This window comes from Oreochromis aureus, linkage group 3 (genome assembly GCF_013358895.1).
Source record: "Oreochromis aureus strain Israel breed Guangdong linkage group 3, ZZ_aureus, whole genome shotgun sequence".
Lineage (NCBI taxonomy): Eukaryota > Metazoa > Chordata > Actinopteri > Cichliformes > Cichlidae > Oreochromis > Oreochromis aureus.
Window position 1 is genome coordinate 68,651,699 of NC_052944.1, and position 23,203 is coordinate 68,674,901.

A 23,203-nucleotide genomic window follows, 5' to 3' on the forward strand; every position below is an offset into this window, starting at 1 on the left:
CCTCAGAAAGTACCAGAAGGTGCTTCAGGTGTTTCATCAAATCCCTGACCCCGACTCAGGAACAAACATGTCTGTCTTTGGACTTTCAGAGGAAACTTTGGTGTCAGAGACAGTGCACGGAGGCACAAGGAGAACACACTGAAAGGCTCAGTATAGATTCAAAAGCTGGCAGCAGTTTGAAAACATCTTAAATTATATTTAGTTTTTATTAGTGACAATATTAGAAAACAGTACACTGATTACATCAAAATCACGGCGCTACTTAAATGAATTCCTTGAAACATTGTAGACTTCTTATTCTATTTTTAAAAAGTGCCCTTTTCTTGGACCTTATTCCACTTTCAAACAGGTGAATGTAAGTTCCTGTTCAGGTGCTTCATGGAAACTGATGCATCCATAAACCATTTTACAAATAAGTGTGTTTGCGTGTCAGTTTTCATTGGTTAAAACTTTTCATCACCTTTCCCAGTAATACACACCCTGTTCTCACATTACAGAAAATAAGGCAATCATGAACCCTGTACTAAAGAAAGACAACAAAAGAGACGTAGAGCAAGAAAGTGATGGATTTCACATCATGTGGCTTTTATTCTTTTTCTGTGTTGAGGTTTCAAGAAAAGCAGTAATGACTGATCATTCAGATATTTTACACAAGTAAGGAAAGAGTCACATTAAAAGTTCAGACAGCAGCAGTCGCTGATTCACACTTTAATTTTTTCTTAATGTTTTTAAATGGGGCTGCATTGCTGACTGTCATCTACAGACTCAGATTTAATGTGTTTGTATATTTGCAGATATTCACCTGACAGAGAGAATCTCTCTCTCTATAAAACTAAACTTACCTCTTTCTTAAAGTTGGAGTTGTTTTCAACGATATTATTAAAAATGACTTATTAAAGAATAGGCAGTGGGTGAAATCAACACACAGAATCCTGAAGCAAAGAACATTATTGTTATGACCATCTTATGCTCGTCTCCAAGAAAGGACCTGAAGTGGTGCCAGAAACTTCTGATCTGTTTCTGCAAGACACAAAACAGAGCAAACATGAGAGCAGAAACTTTGCTTCCACATTTCAAATTCAAAGCTGGAATTTTTCAGGAGCTGAGGTGCAGGTTTCATTCTGTCTGAATAATTAGTCATGTCATTTATCATAATTCACTTTGTTTTCTAGAAGATAAATGACAGTTGTTAAAGAGGAAAACATAAGTAAAACGCCACATGAGATGTCAACTGATAAGGTGTAGCTCATGGTTGTTACAGCTAAATCTTTATATATATATATATATATATTAATACTTTTACAACTGAACTTCAACAAAAACAACCAAAGAAAAGAATAAATTAAAACTATTATATCGACGGAATAAAAAGGTTTGAGTGAATATGAGTGCGGATGATTGTCTGTATATGTTAGCTCTGCCCTGGCCTGACAACTGGGATAGGCTCCAAAATAATGCTCCTCTGCACTTTGAATGGGAATTTCAGCTGAAGATAAACTAAACATTGTATCGATGACAAAAGAGTATTTATTTTAGTTAGTCAAAAACAGCTTTTGTGTTTTAAAATTAAAAATGTCACAGAGAATAACTGGGCTATATTACTATCACTGCCATTTGTACAATATCAGAAAATGAACATTAAATCACAATATACAGTTATTCCACCTCAGAAAGTGTCATTTTCTTTGGATTTATTCTACTGATATATTTAGCCACAAAAGGGGAAATTGTATCACAAACACACAACATAGAAAATTAAATTAATGTCTAGAAAACACAAATACAGGAAGATCTGTATCCAGAAGCAGATGTGAGCCCACATACAGCTCAATGTGATTTTAATTACACTAAAACTGACAAAAAAATGACGAAAACTTCATTCCTCTTCTTGGACTTTATTTTCTTCAACTTGAGCTATCGGGCACTTCCTACAAACTGTAAACTGCTGTATTTGTAGTAAGATAAGTTATTAACACTTTCTGTGAAGCAATCACAGGATAATTGTATCGCAGCTGTAATCATCATCATTATTGTTGTTGTTTTTGTTGTAGTAGTAGTATGTATGACACTTTATACAATAAAGTACAGACGCCTAAACTGTGAAGTTTGTCATTCTTTAAACTTAAAAAAACAAAACTGTCCATAAACACGAAGCGTAAATGAATGAGGAAGGTAAACAGAATCAAAGGAAGAAACCTTTGGACAAAAGCTTAAAAAAACTGCAAAATGAGTAAAACGAGAAGAAAATAATGTTTAAAATCATTCCTAAATAAATGTATAAGTGTGACAAACGAGCACACTCAGTGTGAAAACCATTTGAACCGTTTTTAGGGAAACAAAAATAAAGGGAAGAAATCTGTGGACGAAAAAGGGGGAAAAAAAGAACTACAAAATGAGTGAAACGAGAAGAAAAAAACTACAAACCCCTGTTTATGTTCGTGGTATGAGCCCACAAACAGCCAAGTGTGTCTAAAACAATGTTGAAAATCATTCCTAAAATAATTATAATTAATGGCAAGACGAGCAAACTCAGCGTGAAAACCGTGTGATATCTTTCAAAAAGGAAACTAAAATGAAAATCAGTTTCAAAATGAACGGTTTAAGAAAAAAAGTAAAAAGAAAAAAACAAGAAAAGTAAGAAAAATGAAAAAAAAAGTTAAATAAGTGTATTTAAGCGACTTACAAAAATAAGGAGAATATATGAAAAGAGCAGCTGAGACTGAACCAAAAGCTTTCCGCAGTCTGTCCGTGAAAGAGTCGACCTCGGAGTCGATGTTAATCTACCACGGCGAGATGATCCGCCACGGCGAGTGACGGCGTTAAATCACCACGGCGAGGGCGGTGTCCACTACCGCGAGATGATCCGCCGCGGTCTCCGCCATCGCAACCTCGGTGTCGGCAACAGCGAGTTGATCTGCCACGGTGAACGCGGTGCTCGCCACGGCGAAGACGTTGTCCGCCACGGCGAGGGCGGCGTCCACCACCGTGAGATGATCTGCGACGGCCACCGCGGCGGTGTCGCCATCGCGACCGCGGCGGTGTCGCCATCGCGACCGCGGCGGTGTCAGCCACAGCGAGTTGATCTGCCACGGCGAGGGAGGGGGTTGATCCAGCACAGGCACGGCGAGTCGATCAGCAAGTTAAGAGTATGGGCACGCAGACGACTAAGGTGACCGCGGGGTTAATCCCCACAGCGAGTTGATCAGCCACGGCGAATGCAGTGTCCGCCACGGCGAGGGCGGCGTCCACCACCGTGAGATGATCCGCCACGGCGACCGCGGCGGTGTCGCCATCGCGACCGCGGCGGTGTCCGCCACAGCGAGGTGATCTGCCACGGCGAGGGAGGGGGTTCATTCAGCACAGGCACGGCGAGTTGATCAGCCACGGTGAACGCGGTGTTCGCCACGGCGACCACGTTGTCCGCCACGGCGAGGGCGGCGTCCACCACCGTGAGATGATCCGCGGCGGTGTCCGCCACAGCGAGTTGATCAGCCACGGCGAGGGAGGGGGTTCATTCAGCACAGGCACGGCGAGTCGATCAGCAAGTTAGAGTATGGGCACGCAGACGACTACGGTGACCGCGGTGTTAATCCCCCACAGCGAGTTGATCAGCCACGGCGAACGCAGTGTTCGCCACGGCGACCAAGTTGCCCGCCGGGGCGAGGGCCGTTTCTTTTTTTTTTTTTTTAAAAGCCTTTATTTTCAAAATTCATGGCAAATTTCACAAGCAAACAACACTTAAAACCTTTGCAAACAAATGTATAGCAATACACATAGTAATTTACAATAGATACATAGATATAAAATTTAAAATAAACTCCGCCCTCAAAAAAAAAAAAAAAAAAAAAAAAAAAGGTATTCAAGACATTGAACATTAGTTATATCTTCAAAAGATCCCAAGGTAAAGGGCTATTCTTTTTTTGTTCTAAAGTTTTCCTCCTTCTCAGGTCTGTAAGGATATTCTTGCACACAGCCACACTATCTATCATTTTTTGCTCGATGACCACTTTGGCTCTCGTTTTCCAAATGTGAGTGTTAATGACACACATGATAAGCCAAAAGAGGCGTCTTTTACTGTCATACATTTTTTCTTTAAACAGACCATATTTTATAGCTTGTATGTTGTTATCAATTTCAAACCCTACTTTAGTCATTTGTCGTCTGATCTCTACTGTTCTATAACAGGATAACAGTAGATGTTCAAGGGTTTCGTCTTCGGCACACCGTGACATAGGACATTCTTTGGTGGTAACATAACAGCTCCACTGAACCACGGCTCTAACAGGGAGACGTCCAACAGAAATTAACCAGACCGTATCTCTCATATTTTCAGAGATTAATTTGTCATAAACATTTTTAACTATTAACGGGTATTCTTCTACGCCCACACCCTTATATTTTATCTCTCCTTCATTATTTTTATTATTAATTATATTATATACTTGTTTAGTGCATACTTGTGTCCAGTTAATGTTCAGGTCTTTCCACTGTTCTGTAGTGTCACCAAAAATAAGCTTATAATACGGTATATTTGCTCTAGCCCTACCTTTTAATTTTTTCCATTGTGATTTATTACCTCTAATCCACGGAGCTTCTCTATTAAGGGCGCTAAAAACATTTTTAATAAAAGGGATTTTCAAAGTGATGCGGAGATCTGGGGCACCCAGACCACCACACTCTTTGCCTGTATACATCCAGATTCGTTTCGTCACTTCTCGGTTTGTTCCCCAAATCAATTTAGTACACAATTTACTTAATTTGATAACAGTTTTCTGGGGAGGGGGAAAGACAGTAGCTAGGAAAAGTAACTTTGAGACTATATGTGTTTTCACAATATTCACACGCGCTTTATAGTTTGTATTTTTGTTGTCCCATTTAGCTACTTCATTCTCTATTTCACTCTCTTTCTTTTTCCAATTCAGAAGACATGGATCATTTTTAGAAATCCAAATACCTAAAATCTTCATCTCTTTGTTAGTTTTTAATTCAATTACAGGTTCCTTTGAGTTTTGTCCGAACCACACTCCTTCAGTCTTTTCCTGGTTTAGTTTGGCACCGGAGGCTTGTTCATATTTTGTTAACAACTCCTTAAGTATCAATAGCTCCTTTTGATCTTTAATAATTACTGAGACATCATCCGCATAAGCAAGGGCTGTCACTTTGTATAGGTCGTTTAAGACGTATCCAGTAAAACGGCTATCACTATTGATTATTTTGAGTAATGGATTTATTGCTAAAACATATAGAGCTGCACTTAGAGGACATCCTTGTTTCACTCCACATTCAACTCTAAAAGGTTCGGTCAGTCTTCCATTTACTTTAATCTGGACAAGGGATTTTTTGTATAATAATTTAGTCATAGAGATGAAGGTTTCAGGCATATTGTAGGCTTTCATAACTTCCCACAAATAAGAGTGAGAGATGTAATCGAAGGCTTTTTTTTGGTCGAGACTTAAAATAAAAAATTCTGTGTCTTTTCCATTATAAATTATTTCCCGCAAAGTACATAAGTTATCCCACATCAAACGACCCCTTATTGCACATGTTTGCTCTTTTTCTATAATTTTCTCTAATACCTCCTCAAACCTATTCATGATTATTTTAGCAAATATCTTATAATCAACATTCATTATCGTTAATTGTCTATAGTTATTTATATCATCTCGTTCCCCTTTCTTATATAACAAACACATTACTCCATTATAAAAGGAGTCACCCAATGTTCCCTTATGAATGCCTTCATTAAAAACAGTGGCTAAAAATTCAGATATTACATTTACTACCGTTTTATAAAATTCAGATGGGAGCCCATCTAAACCAGGGGTTTTATTCATATTTAACTGACTGACCGCACATTCTACCTCATCTTTAGTAATATTTCCTAGAAGTGAGTTATATTGGATAGAGTCTAAGGGCTCTATTTTACTTAACAGGGATTCTACTGCACTTGTTTTTGTAGATAACGGAGAAAACATTTGAGAACATAGCCTTCTGATAACTCGCCTTTTATCTACTTCATTAACAAACGAGTTTCCTCCAACATCTCTTATAGAGGAAATAAAATCATTATTACGTTTCTTTTGGTTAGCTCCGATCATATAGTCCTTATTTCCATTTATATCACCTCCCATAGATTTTTGTATATTAAATAATATTTCGTTATTTACTTTTTCAATACTAACTTTAAGCTCCTCAATCTGGTTCTCTTCATCCTCATTTCTAATTTTTTTATTCTTCAAATAAATATATTGATTTACTTGTTCGTTATACTTCATATTTTTTGCATTATTTATTTCTCTACATTTAAATTTGAAAAAATTTCTCATCCGTTCTTTCAGTATCTCCCACAATTGTATATCAGATGTTGTGAGTTTTTTAAGTTGTAAAACTTTCTTAATTTCTTCCTTTAATTCCAAAACTAGTGCCTCGTCACTTAGGCAGCTCGTATTTAATTTCCAATAAGTGGAAGGGGGGTCAGTGCCACACAAAATCGTAGCTCTGACTACCTTATGATCAGAGAACTCAGTTACGAAGTCGTTATATCTTAAAGCTGAAATTTCAGGAGATATATAAATTCTATCTATTCTAGTTTTAGAGGACGAGTCAAACCTTGTGAAGTGAGTTGTCTGAGGATTTAAGATCCTATATAAATCCCTAAGAGATGCGTCTTTACATATTTGTGTCAGTAGTTTGCCTTCCCTGGACTCTTTGAAGGTCGTACTAGCAATCCTATCGTTCTCTTCCGTAACCATATTAAAATCCCCACATAAAACAGTATTAAACCCACATTCTAACAAATGTCTCATTTTCTTTAACAATTGCATTTTCTTTGTTCTTTCGGGTGCGGTATATACATTAATTAACCGGAACTTTTGACCACCATAATGGCAATCCACAAGTAAAAGCCGTCCAGGTATTATGTCTCTTTTCTTTATAATATTCACATGATTGTTTTTGAAGAAAAAGCCCACCCCGTCAGCACTATCGTCCCCTATTGAGATTACTGAGTGGCTTGGACCCCATAATTTATTCAGCTCTCCAATATCTTCATTGGTTTTCAATCTTAATTCTTGTAAACACATTATATCATAGTCCAGTTTTTGCAGAAAAAGCACTTTCTTCTTTCTTAGTCTTTCTGATTGTAACCCTCTAACATTCCATGTTATTATTTTAAGAGTACTCATATTTATGTAGTAGAAGGTTACTCGGTAGAGAGAGGGAACATTGTAGATTCAACATTACCTTGCGGAGGGCTGGATCGATCGTCTTTTCTCTTGTCTCTGCTATAAGACGTCGTCGAGACACTTCTTTTCCTACCTCCTTTCGTTGTTTCGTTAACCAATTCCTCCATTGCGGGATGCTGTTTGTTTAGAAAAATCCCTGTTTGTGTATCCGCTTCGTCTCGTCTTGCTGGGATATCCGTAGGAGAAATCTCCACAGGAGTCGAAATGGGTGATTCTTCACTATCACTTGCACTTAGGTAGCTTTCTGATGAATTTTCTTCCTCGCTTTCCCTTCGCTCGTCATCGTCATCGCTCTCATATTCCACCTCAGAAGGTTCTGAGAAGGGTTGGTCTTCCGATTCTTCTTTACTTTTTGCTGTTATTTCTTTAAGTTGTCTTAAGGGCGTCAAATCCTCCTCTAAGATGTTATCGTTTGTCTGCAGCTCTGTTACTCCCTGAAGATTTGTCGAGATACGGTTGCCTGATTCTTGTCCTGAAACAGCTTCAGGGACAGCCAATGGATTTGTTAAGGACACATTTCCATATGAGAGCGTTTCTTGTAGCGAGGTTGGATTTGCTGCTACTGGCAGCGCTGAGGTGGATGGAAAGGTTGTACAAAGAGCACTCGTGGAGGGCTGCTGGGGGGCTTTAGTTATGTTTGCAAAGGATTTGGGACATTTAAAGAAGGTGTGACCCTTCAGTCTGCACAGAGAACACACGCTGTCATTTTGGCATTCTTTAGCTTTATGACCCAACTCCCCGCATTTCCAGCACTTAAAGGTAGGGCAGTCTCTTGCCTGATGGTCTAGTGCTTGGCAGATGAAACATCTGTTTGCCTGTCCAGGATATATGATACGCCCATTAAAAGGGCCCAGAGAGATGGAGTTAGGGATAGAAACAATATGACCTGATTCATCTCTCCGCATTCGTACCTTGAATTTCCTTACTCCGTACCATAAGCCGAATTTATCAACCGGCTTAACGGGAGGCTGTAAGACTTCACAGTACCTTTGTAGGTAAAGTTCAATGTCTTGGTCTGGAACTCTTCCTGTCCAAAACTTCACCACAATTGTTGTGACTTCTAGCTGCACTGGAGATTCTACAGACCATTCCTTCCACTTGGGATGATTTAAGTTGGCATGATGAATTTCCAAAAACCGTCGTAAGGGGGCTTCTTGGAGGAAGCACAACTCGAACTCTCTTCTATTGGGTAAAGAGATGAAAGAGTAGATGTCCTGCGGGTTTACCCAAGAAGATTGGAAAAGGAGTTCCTCCGCCACATAATCACGAGAAGGTGGATCGTTACTTCCAACATATTTCAGCCTCACCCATAGATTGCCAAATTTAGAGGCATAGGGTAGAGGTACATAGGGGGGCATGTTTGAAAACAAGGGCTGTAGAGCGGAAGGGAAGGGAAAAACTTAGGCGTTACGGCCACCCTTGCCCCTTCCACTCATGGTTACAGTTTCTTCCTTGAACGAACAAAGTCGAGGGCCGTTTCCACCACCGCGAGATGATCCGCCGCGGCGACGGTGAGTCGATCAGCACGTTGGAGCATGGGCCCGCAGACGACTACGTTGGAGCATGGGCCCGCAGACGAATGCGATAGAGGTTTTTTTATTAAAGCTCTGAGCTCTGCAGACATGATCATCACTCTACTTCATCTGTTTGAAAGGAACAATGAGGCTCCTCCTCCTCTTGACTCTCATTCGCTTCAGCGTTGTCGTCATCACAGCTAAGGCAGGACAGAAGAGCGTCACTCTGACATGTCGAATTCCAAACAACAACCTCATAGCTGTTGAGTGGAGCAGAGCTGACCTGGGAGAAAAATATGTGCTTTTATACCGGGACGGGCACTTTGAGCCACGCAACCAGCATCCATCTTTTAAGAACCGGGTGGATCTGCAGGACAGACAGATGAAGGATGGAGACGTGTCTTTGATTCTGAAGGATGTGACGATTGATGACACTGGAACATACGAGTGCCGTGTCTTCGTGGGAGAAACAAGCCCATGGAAGTCCATCAGCATCATCTACCTGAGTGTTGTTGCTCCTCCAGGTGAGTGAGTAGAGTTGAGTGTGTGTGTGATCAGGGGTGAAGCTGCTTCCTGGTTGTTGATGTTTGTTTCTAAAGATGTTGTTGATGAGACTTTGTAGAAAGCAGCTGGTCTGAGTGATGTGATCAGAGTGCAGTAGATAATGTCTGACAGCAGTTTGAAGAGGAAATGGATTCTGTTCTGTTCTTCACTCATCACCTACCTGACAGCTGACACCTCACACCTGTTTCTCACCTGCAGGTCAGACAGGAGGAGACACAGAGGATGGAGGGAAGGAGGCTGGAGGGAAGAAGGAAGAAGGGAAGGAGGCTGGAGGGAAGGAGGATGGATCTGTTGGACTGATTGTTGGCCTGTCAGTTTCTGCTGTGCTTCTTGTTGCTGCTGTTGTTGGTTTTTGATCTACAGAAAACATAAACAACAACAGAGTCAGGATTCCATAATCCTCCCACGGAACTCCAGCCTGAAATTTCTGAGAGCTTTCTACAGCTGACTTCTGAATCTCCCACTGACAAACAAAGAGACAGAAATGACCTAAAAACAGACAGCTGTCACCAACACTCCACAAGGATCCCCGATGTCACTTTGACAGTTGAGGATGAACTACTTCGTCATCCTCGGCCTCAGCAAACAACAGGACTGCTTCCAGAGAGGGACATCAGTGTGTAGTAGATAATGTCTGACAGCAGTCTGAAGAGGAAATGGATTCTGTTCTGTTCTTCACTCATTTCTTTCTTTTCCTGTTTTTGGCGGTGATGGTTTTTTTTTATGATTCACAGCACTAAGAGAACAAACGACACACTGTTAATACCAACCTCCTGATGAAGGATGTTTGAAATGTCTCAGAGCTGTCTCATGTTTCTCTAATAAAACCACCAACAATTAACCTTAAATACTTGTTTCGTGTATTCTTACAATTAGGGGAAAAAATAAATACAAATCAACAACTTCACTGTCTCAAGAAATACTATGTTTGCCATGACCACCTCCTTCTGGTTTCAGTGTTAATAAAACTGAAATGCACACAGCAACAGACAGCATGCTGCATCCTGGTCAGTAAAATAGGCCCCGGTGAACCAATTTATGTCAGTAACACACAGTGATTCATGATCCCATTTGAAGTTCTGCATTTGGTGCTGAGTAACATCCAATTAGAGTCCAAGAAGCAAATAAGAATAAATTCAAGCTGGAGGTCATGTGACAATAATTAACAGACCCTGCTGCTGTAACTCCATCAGACTGTTTTAAATTGCAAATGTCAAAATGGTGGGTCAGTGTGAGTCACACTCAAACATTCCTGCTTATTTCAGAGATTTAAAGTTAACATGAAGCAGTTAACATGTTCTGTACATGTAGAGGAGCAGAAAAGTTAAGAGATGTACAATGAAAGTTGTATTTAAGTCAATGCCTTTAAAAATCAATTTCTTAGTCAGTAGCAGACTGCCTGAACAGACTGAAGCTTCCTCCTCGTTTCCTGATGAAGATCCTTTCAGAGGCTCTTGACAGGTTTTGGTTTCAGTCACATCTTTTCTCTGAGCTGCTGAGAACTGAAACTACAAGAAATTCACTTTCAGCCTCTAAATCTGACCACTTAAGACTGTTGTAAACATGACCAGCATGTGTCCTCAACACAGACTTTAATGTAAGAGCTTCTGTAGAGCTGATTCACTGCCAGCCTGATTATTCATGGTGCCCTGACTGGACCAGCTGTCTGTGAAAACTGACTTCAATCAGCTTTCAGTGATCCAGTCACAGTTTGGGACACAGGATATGTGATATTTATATTTCAAAGGGTCTCCTAAGTTTTCATTCCATCCTCTTCCAATTATCCCTGTCATGGACACGGGGGCTGGAGCCTATCCCAGCTACCACAGGGTGAGAGGTGGGTACACCCTGAACAGGTCTCCACTCTATCACAGGGCTAACACACAGAGACAGACAACCACATTCACATTTAAATATATCATATCAAGAAGTGCAAGCTTTTTTTCTCTGTGCTCAAACCAGCGTTCCTCCCTGTCCAGGATGTGTGTCGTCGTCGTCATTAAAAGGAAAAATTTAATTATATTACCAATAAAAATTAAACAAGAAAAATATTTATAAGTGGAAGCTTGGTAAGGGCTCTCTGCCTTTTCTTTGTCCACATTTTCTGCTGTTTTGTGACCAGTCAGGGGAGCTGAGCTAACTTTGTGTTACAATGGGGTTGTAACACTCAGTGTAACTGAGTTACACTTGAGGTTCTTCATCGCCTGGATCACACCCCAAAAAGTCCAGGTCACGTATTTATAAGTGTAATAAAGAAGTAGTAATATTTGGATCATTTACTAAAGCAGTAGCATGAAAATACACTCAAAGAACCTGAAGTAAAAGTACTCGTTGGTTCTCAGTACACAATACCTTTCAATATATTTGGCATTAAGATGTAGCTGCAAGTGAAAATCTTCTGCCTCAAACATGCTGAAATCACTTTAACATCAGATCATAAATTTGTGTCACAGTAAATTAAAAATCTTGTGTCGAATCAAAATGACTTTTATGGGATCTGTGAATGAAATACTTTGGATGTAAATTAAAAAAAAAAATCAGCTGAGGGGAGTGTCTAAGATAATGATAAACAAAATCCACCGTCACCTTGTTAAAGAGCAAAGTACAGCAGAGCACTCTCTTTGCTTGTTTCTTAATGAAACCCCTCTCATGATTTTATTTTTTTTATCAGCTTCTTACTGTGAAAGACTTAAAAACATGATAGAGGAGATTGGAACTTGATGATTACTGAGTTCATCTTGACTCCAGATTCCTGAATAAAACAGGCTCTTTAGCTCTGAATGGTTTCAGTCTAACATTTGTTCTGCTCTTTTACTATTTCATAAACCCAGAGAGTTGACTGACAGGAGCAGTTGTGAGAATAACTCGAGTACTGATGGAACATTTTAAGAGACGCACACAAACACTCTGGTGCACAGGCCCTGTAAAAACTTGTTTATGGAATGCAGTTCAACTGGGTGAGCCCTTTCCTCAGAAAGTACCAGAAGGTGCTTCAGGTGTTTCATCAAATCCCTGACCCCGACTCAGGAACAAACATGTCTGTCTTTGGACTTTCAGAGGAAACTTTGGTGTCAGAGACAGTGCACGGAGGCACAAGGAGAACACACTGAAAGGCTCAGTATAGATTCAAAAGCTGGCAGCAGTTTGAAAACATCTTAAATTATATTTAGTTTTTATTAGTGACAATATTAGAAAACAGTACACTGATTACATCAAAATCACGGCGCTACTTAAATGAATTCCTTGAAACATTGTAGACTTCTTATTCTATTTTTAAAAAGTGCCCTTTTCTTGGACCTTATTCCACTTTCAAACAGGTGAATGTAAGTTCCTGTTCAGGTGCTTCATGGAAACTGATGCATCCATAAACCATTTTACAAATAAGTGTGTTTGCGTGTCAGTTTTTCATTGGTTAAAAACTTTTCATCACCTTTCCCAGTAATACACACCCTGTTCTCACATTACAGAAAATAAGGCAATCATGAACCCTGTACTAAAGAAAGACAACAAAAGAGACGTAGAGCAAGAAAGTGATGGATTTCACATCATGTGGATTTTATTCTTTTTCTGTGTTGAGGTTTCAAGAAAAGCAGTAATGACTGATCATTCAGATATTTTACACAAGTAAGGAAAGAGTCACATTAAAAGTTCAGACAGCAGCAGTCGCTGATTCACACTTTAATTTTTTCTTAATGTTTTTAAATGGGGCTGCATTGCTGACTGTCATCTACAGACTCAGATTTAATGTGTTTGTATATTTGCAGATATTCACCTGACAGAGAGAATCTCTCTCTTCTATAAAACTAAACTTACCTCTTTCTTAAAGTTGGAGTTGTTTTCAACGATATTATTAAAAATGACTTATTAAAGAATAGGCAGTGGGTGAAATCAACACACAGAATCCTGAAGCAAAGAACATTATTGTTATGACCATCTTATGCTCGTCTCCAAGAAAGGACCTGAAGTGGTGCCAGAAACTTCTGATCTGTTTCTGCAAGACACAAAACAGAGCAAACATGAGAGCAGAAACTTTGCTTCCACATTTCAAATTCAAAGCTGGAATTTTTCAGGAGCTGAGGTGCAGGTTTCATTCTGTCTGAATAATTAGTCATGTCATTTATCATAATTCACTTTGTTTTCTAGAAGATAAATGACAGTTGTTAAAGAGGAAAACATAAGTAAAATGCCACATGAGATGTCAACTGATAAGGTGTAGCTCATGGTTGTTACAGCTAAATCTTTTTATATATATATATATATATTAATACTTTTACAACTGAACTTCAACAAAAACAACCAAAGAAAAGAATAAACTAGAAAGTGCATTTTCTGAAGAAACTGCAGTGTGAATGCTTGAATCTGAATATATGCACTGAAAAGAATTAATTGCTGAATTTTAAGTTAAAAATGTTGAATGAGATGAAAAATACAGAAATTTTCACCTGAAAACAAAAGTGCTGAACTGCTAAAAGCTGAAATCCACACAGAAGAAGTTGGAAAAGAGCTGAAAATGTTTTAAATGTAAATTAGAAAAACCTAAGTAATGAGAAAAGACTATTTAGAGTCAGAAAACATCTGAATGAATATTAAAAGTTCATATTCTTTGAATCACTGAATGACTAAAATATGATCACTCCACTTGGATCCACACAGTTTTAAAGGTTTACATCTCTGAGCTTTGAAAGACATGCTGTTGGAAAGAGAAGAACGATGGCTTCATTTTGAGGGTAAAATGATGGCTGTAGGGCAAATACTGTGGACACAGCAGCTGTTGAAAGAGAAGTGTTCAAGATGAATCTTGGCAGAGTGAGAGAGAGCTCGTTAGGCAGGCAGGTGTGAGCCTGGTTGCTATAGTGACTGAGCCAGGGGCTCCATACACACACACACAGACATGCACCTCACTTTTGCTGCTTAAAATGAACAGAAAAGTCAGGCCGAAACAAATCGCTCCCAAATGAAAAGTACAGGTCCTATTGACGAAATTCCTTCACCGTGAGCGGCAGCAATGTCCAGTCTACCTAATTCTCAGTTTTCATGCCTGTGGAGTTTATTATATGGACGTGGTGACAGTGTAAAAACACCATGCTCTTCTGATTTTCAAACGAACCTTCTGAGCCATTTTAACATTAGAGTCTATGGAGGAGTTGGAGGGAGGAGGCTGTGCTTTGGTGACATTTATGAAAGAACCATAACACCTAGTACAATAGTAAACACATTGGATGAAAGAGGACAGCGATGGCTATGTTTTGAGGGTAAAATCAAACCTGTAGACCAAACACCGTGGACACAGCAGCAGTTTTAAAAAATATTTTAAGATTAATTTTTTTGCTCCTCTCACTCTAGCAGTTCAGCTGTCTCACTCTATCCCCAACATTCCGTCCCATACACACCCATTATAAACTCTGAAACGGCTGAAAAAACATCATGAAACTTAAACTGGAACTGAAGAAAAAGTATAACAGATATTGAAAAGATAAATACAAGTTGAATAGTTGAATGTCTTGTCTTCGTTTTAAAGTTTGAATGGTGGCTCTATGTCAACGTATGTTGAAGTAGATACAGTTTGAAAATGAGTAAGTTGAAGGAGAATTTGAAGGGTCTCCCCATTGAAATACATGGGAAATTTTTGTTGAAAAAAGTTAAATAAAATTAAAAATATAAATGTTAAAAATGAGAAAAATAGAAGCACACCATTCCAAAAGAAGAGGAATCTAACGGTGTTTGAATGGTTTTTCTAAGTTGAACGGTTTTGAAGGAGATAGAGTCCAAAAAACGTACGGAATAGATAAGTTGTAAAAATAACTAGAAAGTGCATTTTCTGAAGAAACTGCAGTGTGAATGCTTGAATCTGAATGTATGCACTGAAATGAACTAATTGCTGAATTTAAGTTAAAAATGTTGAATGAGATAAAAAAAAAAACCTGAATTTTTAACCTGAAAACAAAAGTGCTAAACTGCTAAAAGCTGAAGTGCACAAAGAAGAAGTTGGAAAATAGCTGAAAATGTTTTAAATGTAAATTAGAAAAACCTAAGTAATGAGAAAAGAAAATTAGAGTCAGAAAACATCTGAATGAATATTAAAAGTTCATATTCTTTGAATAACTGAATGACTAAAATGTGATCCCTCCACTTGGATCCACACAGTTTAAAAGTTTAAATCTCTGAGCTTTGAAAGACACTGTGTTGGACAGAGAACAACGATGGCTTCGTTTTGAGGGTAAAAGCGATGGCTGTAGAGCAAACACTGTGGACACAGCAGCAGTTGAAAGAGAAGTGTTTAAGATGAATCTTGGCACAGTGAGAGAGAGCTCGTTAGGCAGGCAGGTGTGAGCCTGGTTGCTATAGTGACTGAGCCAGGGCTCCATACACACGCACACAGACATGCACCTCACTTTTGCTGCTTAAAATGAACAGAAAAGTCAGGCCGAAACAAATCGCTCCCAAATGAAAAGTACAGGTCCTATTGACGAAATTCCTTCACCGTGAGCGGCAGCAATGTCCAGTCTACCTAATTCTCAGTTTTCATGCCTGTGGAGTTTATTATATGGACGTGGTGACAGTGTAAAACACCATGCTCTTCTGATTTTCAAACGAACCTTCTGAGCCATTTTAACATTAGAGTCTATGGAGGAGTTGGAGGAGGAGGCTGTGCTTTGGTGACATTTATGAAAGAACCATAACACCTAGTACAATAGTAAACACATTGGATGAAAGAGGACAGCGATGGCTACGTTTTGAGGGTAAAATCAAACCTGTAGACCAAACACCGTGGACACAGCAGCAGTTTTAAAAATATTTTAAGATTAATTTTTTGCTCCTCTCACTCTAGCAGTTCAGCTGTCTCACTCTAGCCCCAACATTCCGTCCCATACACACCCATTATAAACTCTGAAACGGCTGAAAAAACATCATGAAACTTAAACTGGAACTGAAGAAAAGTATAACAGATATTGAAAAGATAAATACAAGTTGAATAGTTGAATGTCTTGTCTTCGTTTTAAAGTTTGAATGGTGGCTCTATGTCAACGTATGTTGAAGTAGATACAGTTTGAAAATGAGTAAGTTGAAGGAGAATTTGAAGGGTCTCCCATTGAAATACATGGGAAATTTTTGTTGAAAAAGTTAAATAAAATTAAAAATATAAATGTTAAAAATGAGAAAAATAGAAGCACACCATTCCAAAAGAAGAGAATCTAACGGTGTTTGAATGGTTTTTCTAAGTTGAACGGTTTTGAAGGAGATAGAGTCCAAAAAACGTACGGAATAGATAAGTTGTAAAAATAACTAGAAAGTGCATTTTCTGAAGAAACTGCAGTGTGAATGCTTGAATCTGAATGTATGCACTGAAATGAACTAATTGCTGAATTTAAGTTAAAAATGTTGAATGAGATAAAAAAAAAAACCTGAATTTTTAACCTGAAAACAAAAGTGCTAAACTGCTAAAAGCTGAAGTGCACAAAGAAGAAGTTGGAAAATAGCTGAAAATGTTTTAAATGTAAATTAGAAAAACCTAAGTAATGAGAAAAGAAAATTAGAGTCGGAAAACATCTGAATGAATATTAAAAGTTCATATTCTTTGAATAACTGAATGACTAAAATGTGATCCCTCCACTTGGATCCACACAGTTTAAAAAGTTTAAATCTCTGAGCTTTGAAAGACACTGTGTTGGACAGAGAACAACGATGGCTTCGTTTTGAGGGTAAAACGATGGCTGTAGAGCAAACACTGTGGACACAGCAGCAGTTGAAAGAGAAGTGTTTAAGATGAATCTTGGCACAGTGAGAGAGAGCTCGTTAGGCAGGCAGGTGTGAGCCTGGTTGCTATAGTGACTGAGCCAGGGGCTCCATACACACGCACACAGACATGCACCTCACTTTTGCTGCTTAAAATGAACAGAAAAGTCAGGTCAAAACAAATCGCTCCCAAATGAAAAGTACAGGTCCTATTGACAAAATTCTTTCACCGTGAGCGACAGCAATGTCCAGTCTACCTAATTCTCAGTTTTCATGCCTGTGGAGTTTATTATATGGACGTGGTGACAGTGTAAAGACAGCCTGTACTTCTGGTTTTCAAACGAACCTTCTGAGCCATTTTAACATTGGAGTCTATGGAGGAGTTGGAGGGAGGAGGCTGTGCTTTGGTGACATTTATGAAAGAACCATAACACCTAGCACAATAGTAAACACATTGGATGAAAGAGGACAGCGATGGCTACGTTTTGAGGGTAAAATCATACCTGTAGAGCAAACGCTGCGGACACAGCAGCAGTTTTAAAAAATATTTTAAGATTAATTTTGTCGCTCCTCTCACTCTAGCAGTTGAGCTGTCTCACTCTAGCCCCAACATTCCGTCCCATACACACCCATTATAAACTCTGAAACGGCTGAAAAAACATCATGAAACTTAAACTGGAACTGAAGAAAAAGTATAACAGATATTGAAAAGATAAATACAAGTTGAATAGTTGAATGTCTTGTCTTCGTTTTAAAGTTTGAATGGTAGCTCTATGTCAACGTATGTTGAAGTAGATACAGTTTGAAAATGAGTAAGTTGAATGAGGATTTGAAGGGTCTCCCCATTGAAATACATGGGAAAATTTTGTTGAAAAAAGTTGAATAAAATTAAAAATATAAATGTTATAAATGAGAAAAATAGAAGCAGTTGTGTCCAAAAGAAGAGGAATCTAACGGTGTTTGAATGGTTTTTCTAAGTTGAACGGTTTTGAAGGAGATAGATGCACAAAAACGTCTTTGAATATATATATAATAACTAGAAAGTGCATTTTCTGAAGAAACTGCAGTGTGAATGCTTGAATCTGAATGTATGCACTGAAATGAATTAATTGCTGAATTTAAGTTAGGAATTTTGAATGAGATGAAAAATACAGAAATTTGCACCTGAAAACAAAAGTGCTGAACTGCTAAAAGCTGAAATCCACACAGAAGAAGTTGGAAAAGAGCTGAAAATGTTTTAAATGTAAATTAGAAAAACCTAAGTAATGAGAAAAGAAAATTTAGAGTCAGAAAACATCTGAATGAATATTAAAAGTTCATATTCTTTGAATCACTGAATGACTAAAGTGTAATCCCTACACTTGGATCCACACACTTTTAAAGGTTTACATCTCTGAGCTTTGAAAGACATGCTGTTGGAAAGAGAACAACGATGGCTTCGTTTTGAGGGTAAAATGATGGCTGTAGAGCAAACACTGTGGACACAGCAGCAGTTGAAAGAGAAGTGTTTAAGATGAATCTTGGCACAGTGAGAGACAGAGCTCGTTAGGCAGGCAGGTGTGAGCCTGGTTGCTATAGTAACTGCACCCAATGGCTCAGTACACACGCACACACAGACACATGCGCCTCACTTTTGCTGCTTAAAATGAACAGAAAAGTCAGGCGAAACAAATCGCTCCCAAATGAAAAGTACAGGTCCTATTGACGAAATTCTTTCACCGTGGCGGCAGCAATGTCCAGTCTACCTAATTCTCAGTTTTCATGCCTGTGGAGTTTATTATATGGACGTGGTGACAGTGTAAAAACACCATGCTCTTCTGATTTTCAAACGAACCTTCTGAGCCATTTTAACATTAGAGTCTATGGAGGAGTTGGAGGAGGAGGCTGTGCTTTGGTGACATTTATGAAAGAACCATAACACCTAGTACAATAGTAAACACATTGGATGAAAGAGGACAGCGATGGCTACGTTTTGAGGGTAAAATCATACCTGTAGGGCAAATGCTGCGGACACAGCAGCAGTTTTAAAAAAGATTTTAAGATTAATTTTTTCGCTCCTCTCACTCTAGCAGTTGAGCTGTCTCACTCTAGCCCCAACATTCCGTCCCATACACACCCATTATAAACTCTGAAACGGGTGAAAAAACATCATGAAACTTAAACTGGAACTGAAGAAAAAGTATAACAGATATTGAAAAGATAAATACAAGTTGAATAGTTGAATGTCTTGTCTTCGTTTTAAAGTTTGAATGGTGGCTTTATGTCAACGTATGTTTAAGTAGATACAGTTTAAAGAGGAGTGAGTTGAATGAGAATTTGAAGGGTCTCTCCATTGAAATACATGGGAAAATTTTGTTGAAAAAAGTTGAATAAAATTAAAAATATAAATTTTAAAAATGAGAAAAGTAGAAGCAGTCATGTCCTAAATAAGAGGAATCTAACGGTGTTTGAATGGTTTTTCTAAGTTGAGCGGTTTTGAATGAGTTAGATGCCAAAAAAACGTACGGAATATGGAATAATAGATAATAAGAAAGATTACAACAACAATACTGTGAATGCTTTTACAAGCATTCACACTAACTAGAAAGTGCATTTTCTGAAGAAACTGCAGTGTGAATGCTTGAATCTGAATATATGCACTGAAAAGAATTAATTGCTGAATTTTAAGTTAAAAATGTTGAATGAGATGAAAAATACAGAAATTTTCACCTGAAAACAAAAGTGCTGAACTGCTAAAAGCTGAAATCCACACAGAAGAAGTTGGAAAAGAGGTGAAAATGTTTTAAATGTAAATTAGAGAAACCTAAGTAATGAGAAAAGACTATTTAGAGTCAGAAAACATCTGAATGAATATTAAAAGTTCATATTCTTTGAATCACTGAATGACTAAAATATGATCACTCCACTTGGATCCACACAGTTTTAAAGGTTTACATCTCTGAGCTTTGAAAGACACGCTGTTGGAAAGAGAAGAACGATGGCTTCATTTTGAGGGTAAAATGATGGCTGTAGGGCAAATACTGTGGACACAGCAGCTGTTGAAAGAGAAGTGTTCAAGATGAATCTTGGCAGAGTGAGAGAGAGCTCGTTAGGCAGGCAGGTGTGAGCCTGGTTGCTATAGTGACTGAGCCAGGGGCTCCATACACACGCACACAGACATGCACCTCACTTTTGCTGCTTAAAATGAACAGAAAAGTCAGCCCCAAACAAATCCTTCCCAAATGAAAAGTACATGTCGTATTGACAAAATTCTTTCACCGTGAGCGACAGCAATGTCTAGTCTACCTAATTCTCAGTTTTCATGCCTGTGGAGTTTATTATATGGATGTGGTGACAGTGTAAAGACAGCCTGCTCTTCTGATTTTCAAAGGAACTTTCTGAGCCATTTTAACATTGGAGTCTATGGAGGACTTGGAGGGAGGAGGCTGTGCTTTGGTGACATTTATGAAAGAACCATAACACCTAGCACAATAGTAAACACATTGGATGAAAGAGGACAGCGATGGCTACGTTTTGAGGGTAAAATCATACCTGTAGAGCAAACGCTGCGGACACAGCAGCAGTTTTAAAAAATATTTTAAGATTAATTTTTTTGCTCCTCTCACTCTAGCAGTTGAGCTGTCTCACTCTAGCCCCAACATTCCGTCCCATACACACCCATTATAAACGCTGAAACGGCTGAAAAAACATCATGAAACTTAAACTGGAACTGAAGAAAAAGTATAACAGATATTGAAAAGATAAATACAAGTTGAATAGTTGAATGTCTTGTCTTCGTTTTAAAGTTTGAATGGTGGCTCTATGTCAACGTATGTTGAAGTAGATACAGTTTGAAAATGAGTAAGTTGAATGAGGATTTGAAGGGTCTCCCCATTGAAATACATAGGAAATTTTGTTGAAAAAAGTTGAATAATTTTAAAATATAAATGTTATAAATGAGAAAAGTAGAAGCAGTCTTGTCCAAAAGAAGAGGAATCTAACGGTGTTTGAATGGTTTTTCTAAGTTGAACGGTTTTGAAGGAGATAGAGTACAAAAAACGTACGGAATAGATAAAATAGAATAAAGATTAGAAGAACAATACTGTGAATGCTTTTACAAGCATTCACACTAATAAGAAAGATTACAACAACAATACTGTGAATGCTTTTACAAGCATTCACACTAATAATAAAGAAACAGAAGAACAATACTGTGAATGCTTTTACAAGCATTCACACTAATTAAAACTATTATATCGACGGAATAAAAAGGTTTGAGTGAATATGAGTGCGGATGATTGTCTGTATATGTTAGCTCTGCCCTGGCCTGACAACTGGGATAGGCTCCAAAATAATGCTCCTCTGCACTTTGAATGGGAATTTCAGCTGAAGATAAACTAAACATTGTATCGATGACAAAAGAGTATTTATTTTAGTTAGTCAAAAACAGCTTTTGTGTTTTAAAATTAAAAATGTCACAGAGAATAACTGGGCTATATTACTATCACTGCCATTTGTACAATATCAGAAAATGAACATTAAATCACAATATACAGTTATTCCACCTCAGAAAGTGTCATTTTCTTTGGATTTATTCTACTGATATATTTAGCCACAAAAGGGGAAATTGTATCACAAACACACAACATAGAAAATGAAATTAATGTCTAGAAAACACAAATACAGGAAGATCTGTATCCAGAAGCAGATGTGAGCCCACATACAGCTCAATGTGATTTTAATTACACTAAAACTGACAAAAAATGACGAAAACTTCATTCCTCTTCTTGGACTTTATTTTCTTCAACTTGAGCTATCGGGCACTTCCTACAAACTGTAAACTGCTGTATTTGTAGTAAGATAAGTTATTAACACTTTCTGTGAAGCAATCACAGGATAATTGTATCGCAGCTGTAATCATCATCATTATTGTTGTTGTTTTTGTTGTAGTAGTAGTATGTATGACACTTTATACAATAAAGTACAGACGCCTAAACTGTGAAGTTTGTCATTCTTTAAACTTAAAAAAACAAAACTGTCCATAAACACGAAGCGTAAATGAATGAGGAAGGTAAACAGAATCAAAGGAAGAAACCTTTGGACAAAAGCTTAAAAAACTGCAAAATGAGTAAAACGAGAAGAAAATAATGTTAAAAATCATTCCTAAATAAATGTATAATAAGTGTGACAAACGAGCACACTCAGTGTGAAAACCATTTGAACCGTTTTTAGGAAACAAAAATAAAGGGAAGAAATCTGTGGACGAAAAAGGGGAAAAAAAGAACTACAAAATGAGTGAAACGAGAAGAAAAAAAACTACAAACCCCTGTTTATGTTCGTGGTATGAGCCCACAAACAGCCAAGTGTGTCTAAAACAATGTTGAAAATCATTCCTAAAATAATTATAATTAATGGCAAGACGAGCAAACTCAGCGTGAAAACCGTGTGATATCTTTCAAAAGGAAACTAAAATGAAAATCAGTTTCAAAATGAACGGTTTAAGAAAAAAGTAAAAAGAAAAAACAAGAAAAGTAAGAAAAATGAAAAAAAAGTTAAATAAGTGTATTTAAGCGACTTACAAAAATAAGGAGAATATATGAAAAGAGCAGCTGAGACTGAACCAAAAGCTTTCCGCAGTCTGTCCGTGAAAGAGTCGACCTCGGAGTCGATGTTAATCTACCACGGCGAGATGATCCGCCACGGCGAGTGACGGCGTTAAATCACCACGGCGAGGGCGGTGTCCACTACCGCGAGATGATCCGCCGCGGTCTCCGCCATCGCAACCTCGGTGTCGGCAACAGCGAGTTGATCTGCCACGGTGAACGCGGTGCTCGCCACGGCGAAGACGTTGTCCGCCACGGCGAGGGCGGCGTCCACCACCGTGAGATGATCTGCGACGGCCACCGCGGCGGTGTCGCCATCGCGACCGCGGCGGTGTCAGCCACAGCGAGTTGATCTGCCACGGCGAGGGAGGGGGTTGATCCAGCACAGGCACGGCGAGTCGATCAGCAAGTTAAGAGTATGGGCACGCAGACGACTAAGGTGACCGCGGGGTTAATCCCCACAGCGAGTTGATCAGCCACGGCGAATGCAGTGTCCGCCACGGCGAGGGCGGCGTCCACCACCGTGAGATGATCCGCCACGGCGACCGCGGCGGTGTCGCCATCG

General features: G+C 38.7%; 2 protein-coding genes and 1 long non-coding RNA gene across 3 annotated transcripts; 1 reads left to right on the forward strand and 2 right to left on the reverse strand.

The window, feature by feature from the left end:
• Window positions 1–584: 584 nt before the first annotated feature.
• LOC120437415 lies at window positions 585–9,274 on the reverse strand. Its single transcript, XM_039608000.1, has 2 exons — window positions 7,243–9,274; window positions 585–1,020 (listed from the first exon to the last, which is right to left on the reverse strand). The coding sequence occupies exons 1-2, from the start codon at window positions 8,600–8,602 to the stop codon at window positions 965–967; spliced, it is 1,416 nt and encodes a 471-aa protein (XP_039463934.1). The 5' UTR covers window positions 8,603–9,274; the 3' UTR covers window positions 585–964.
• LOC120434228 (putative butyrophilin subfamily 2 member A3) lies at window positions 8,865–12,432 on the forward strand. The gene is made up of 3 exons (XM_039601896.1): window positions 8,865–9,282; window positions 9,521–9,666; window positions 12,271–12,432. The coding sequence occupies exons 1-3, from the start codon at window positions 8,904–8,906 to the stop codon at window positions 12,430–12,432; spliced, it is 687 nt and encodes a 228-aa protein (XP_039457830.1). The 5' UTR covers window positions 8,865–8,903.
• Window positions 12,433–12,840: 408 nt separating this feature from the next.
• On the reverse strand, window positions 12,841–23,092 carry LOC120437432. The gene is made up of 2 exons (XR_005611124.1): window positions 22,615–23,092; window positions 12,841–13,313 (listed from the first exon to the last, which is right to left on the reverse strand). It is a non-coding gene; the product is annotated as an uncharacterized LOC120437432 (long non-coding RNA).
• Window positions 23,093–23,203: the final 111 nt, after the last annotated feature.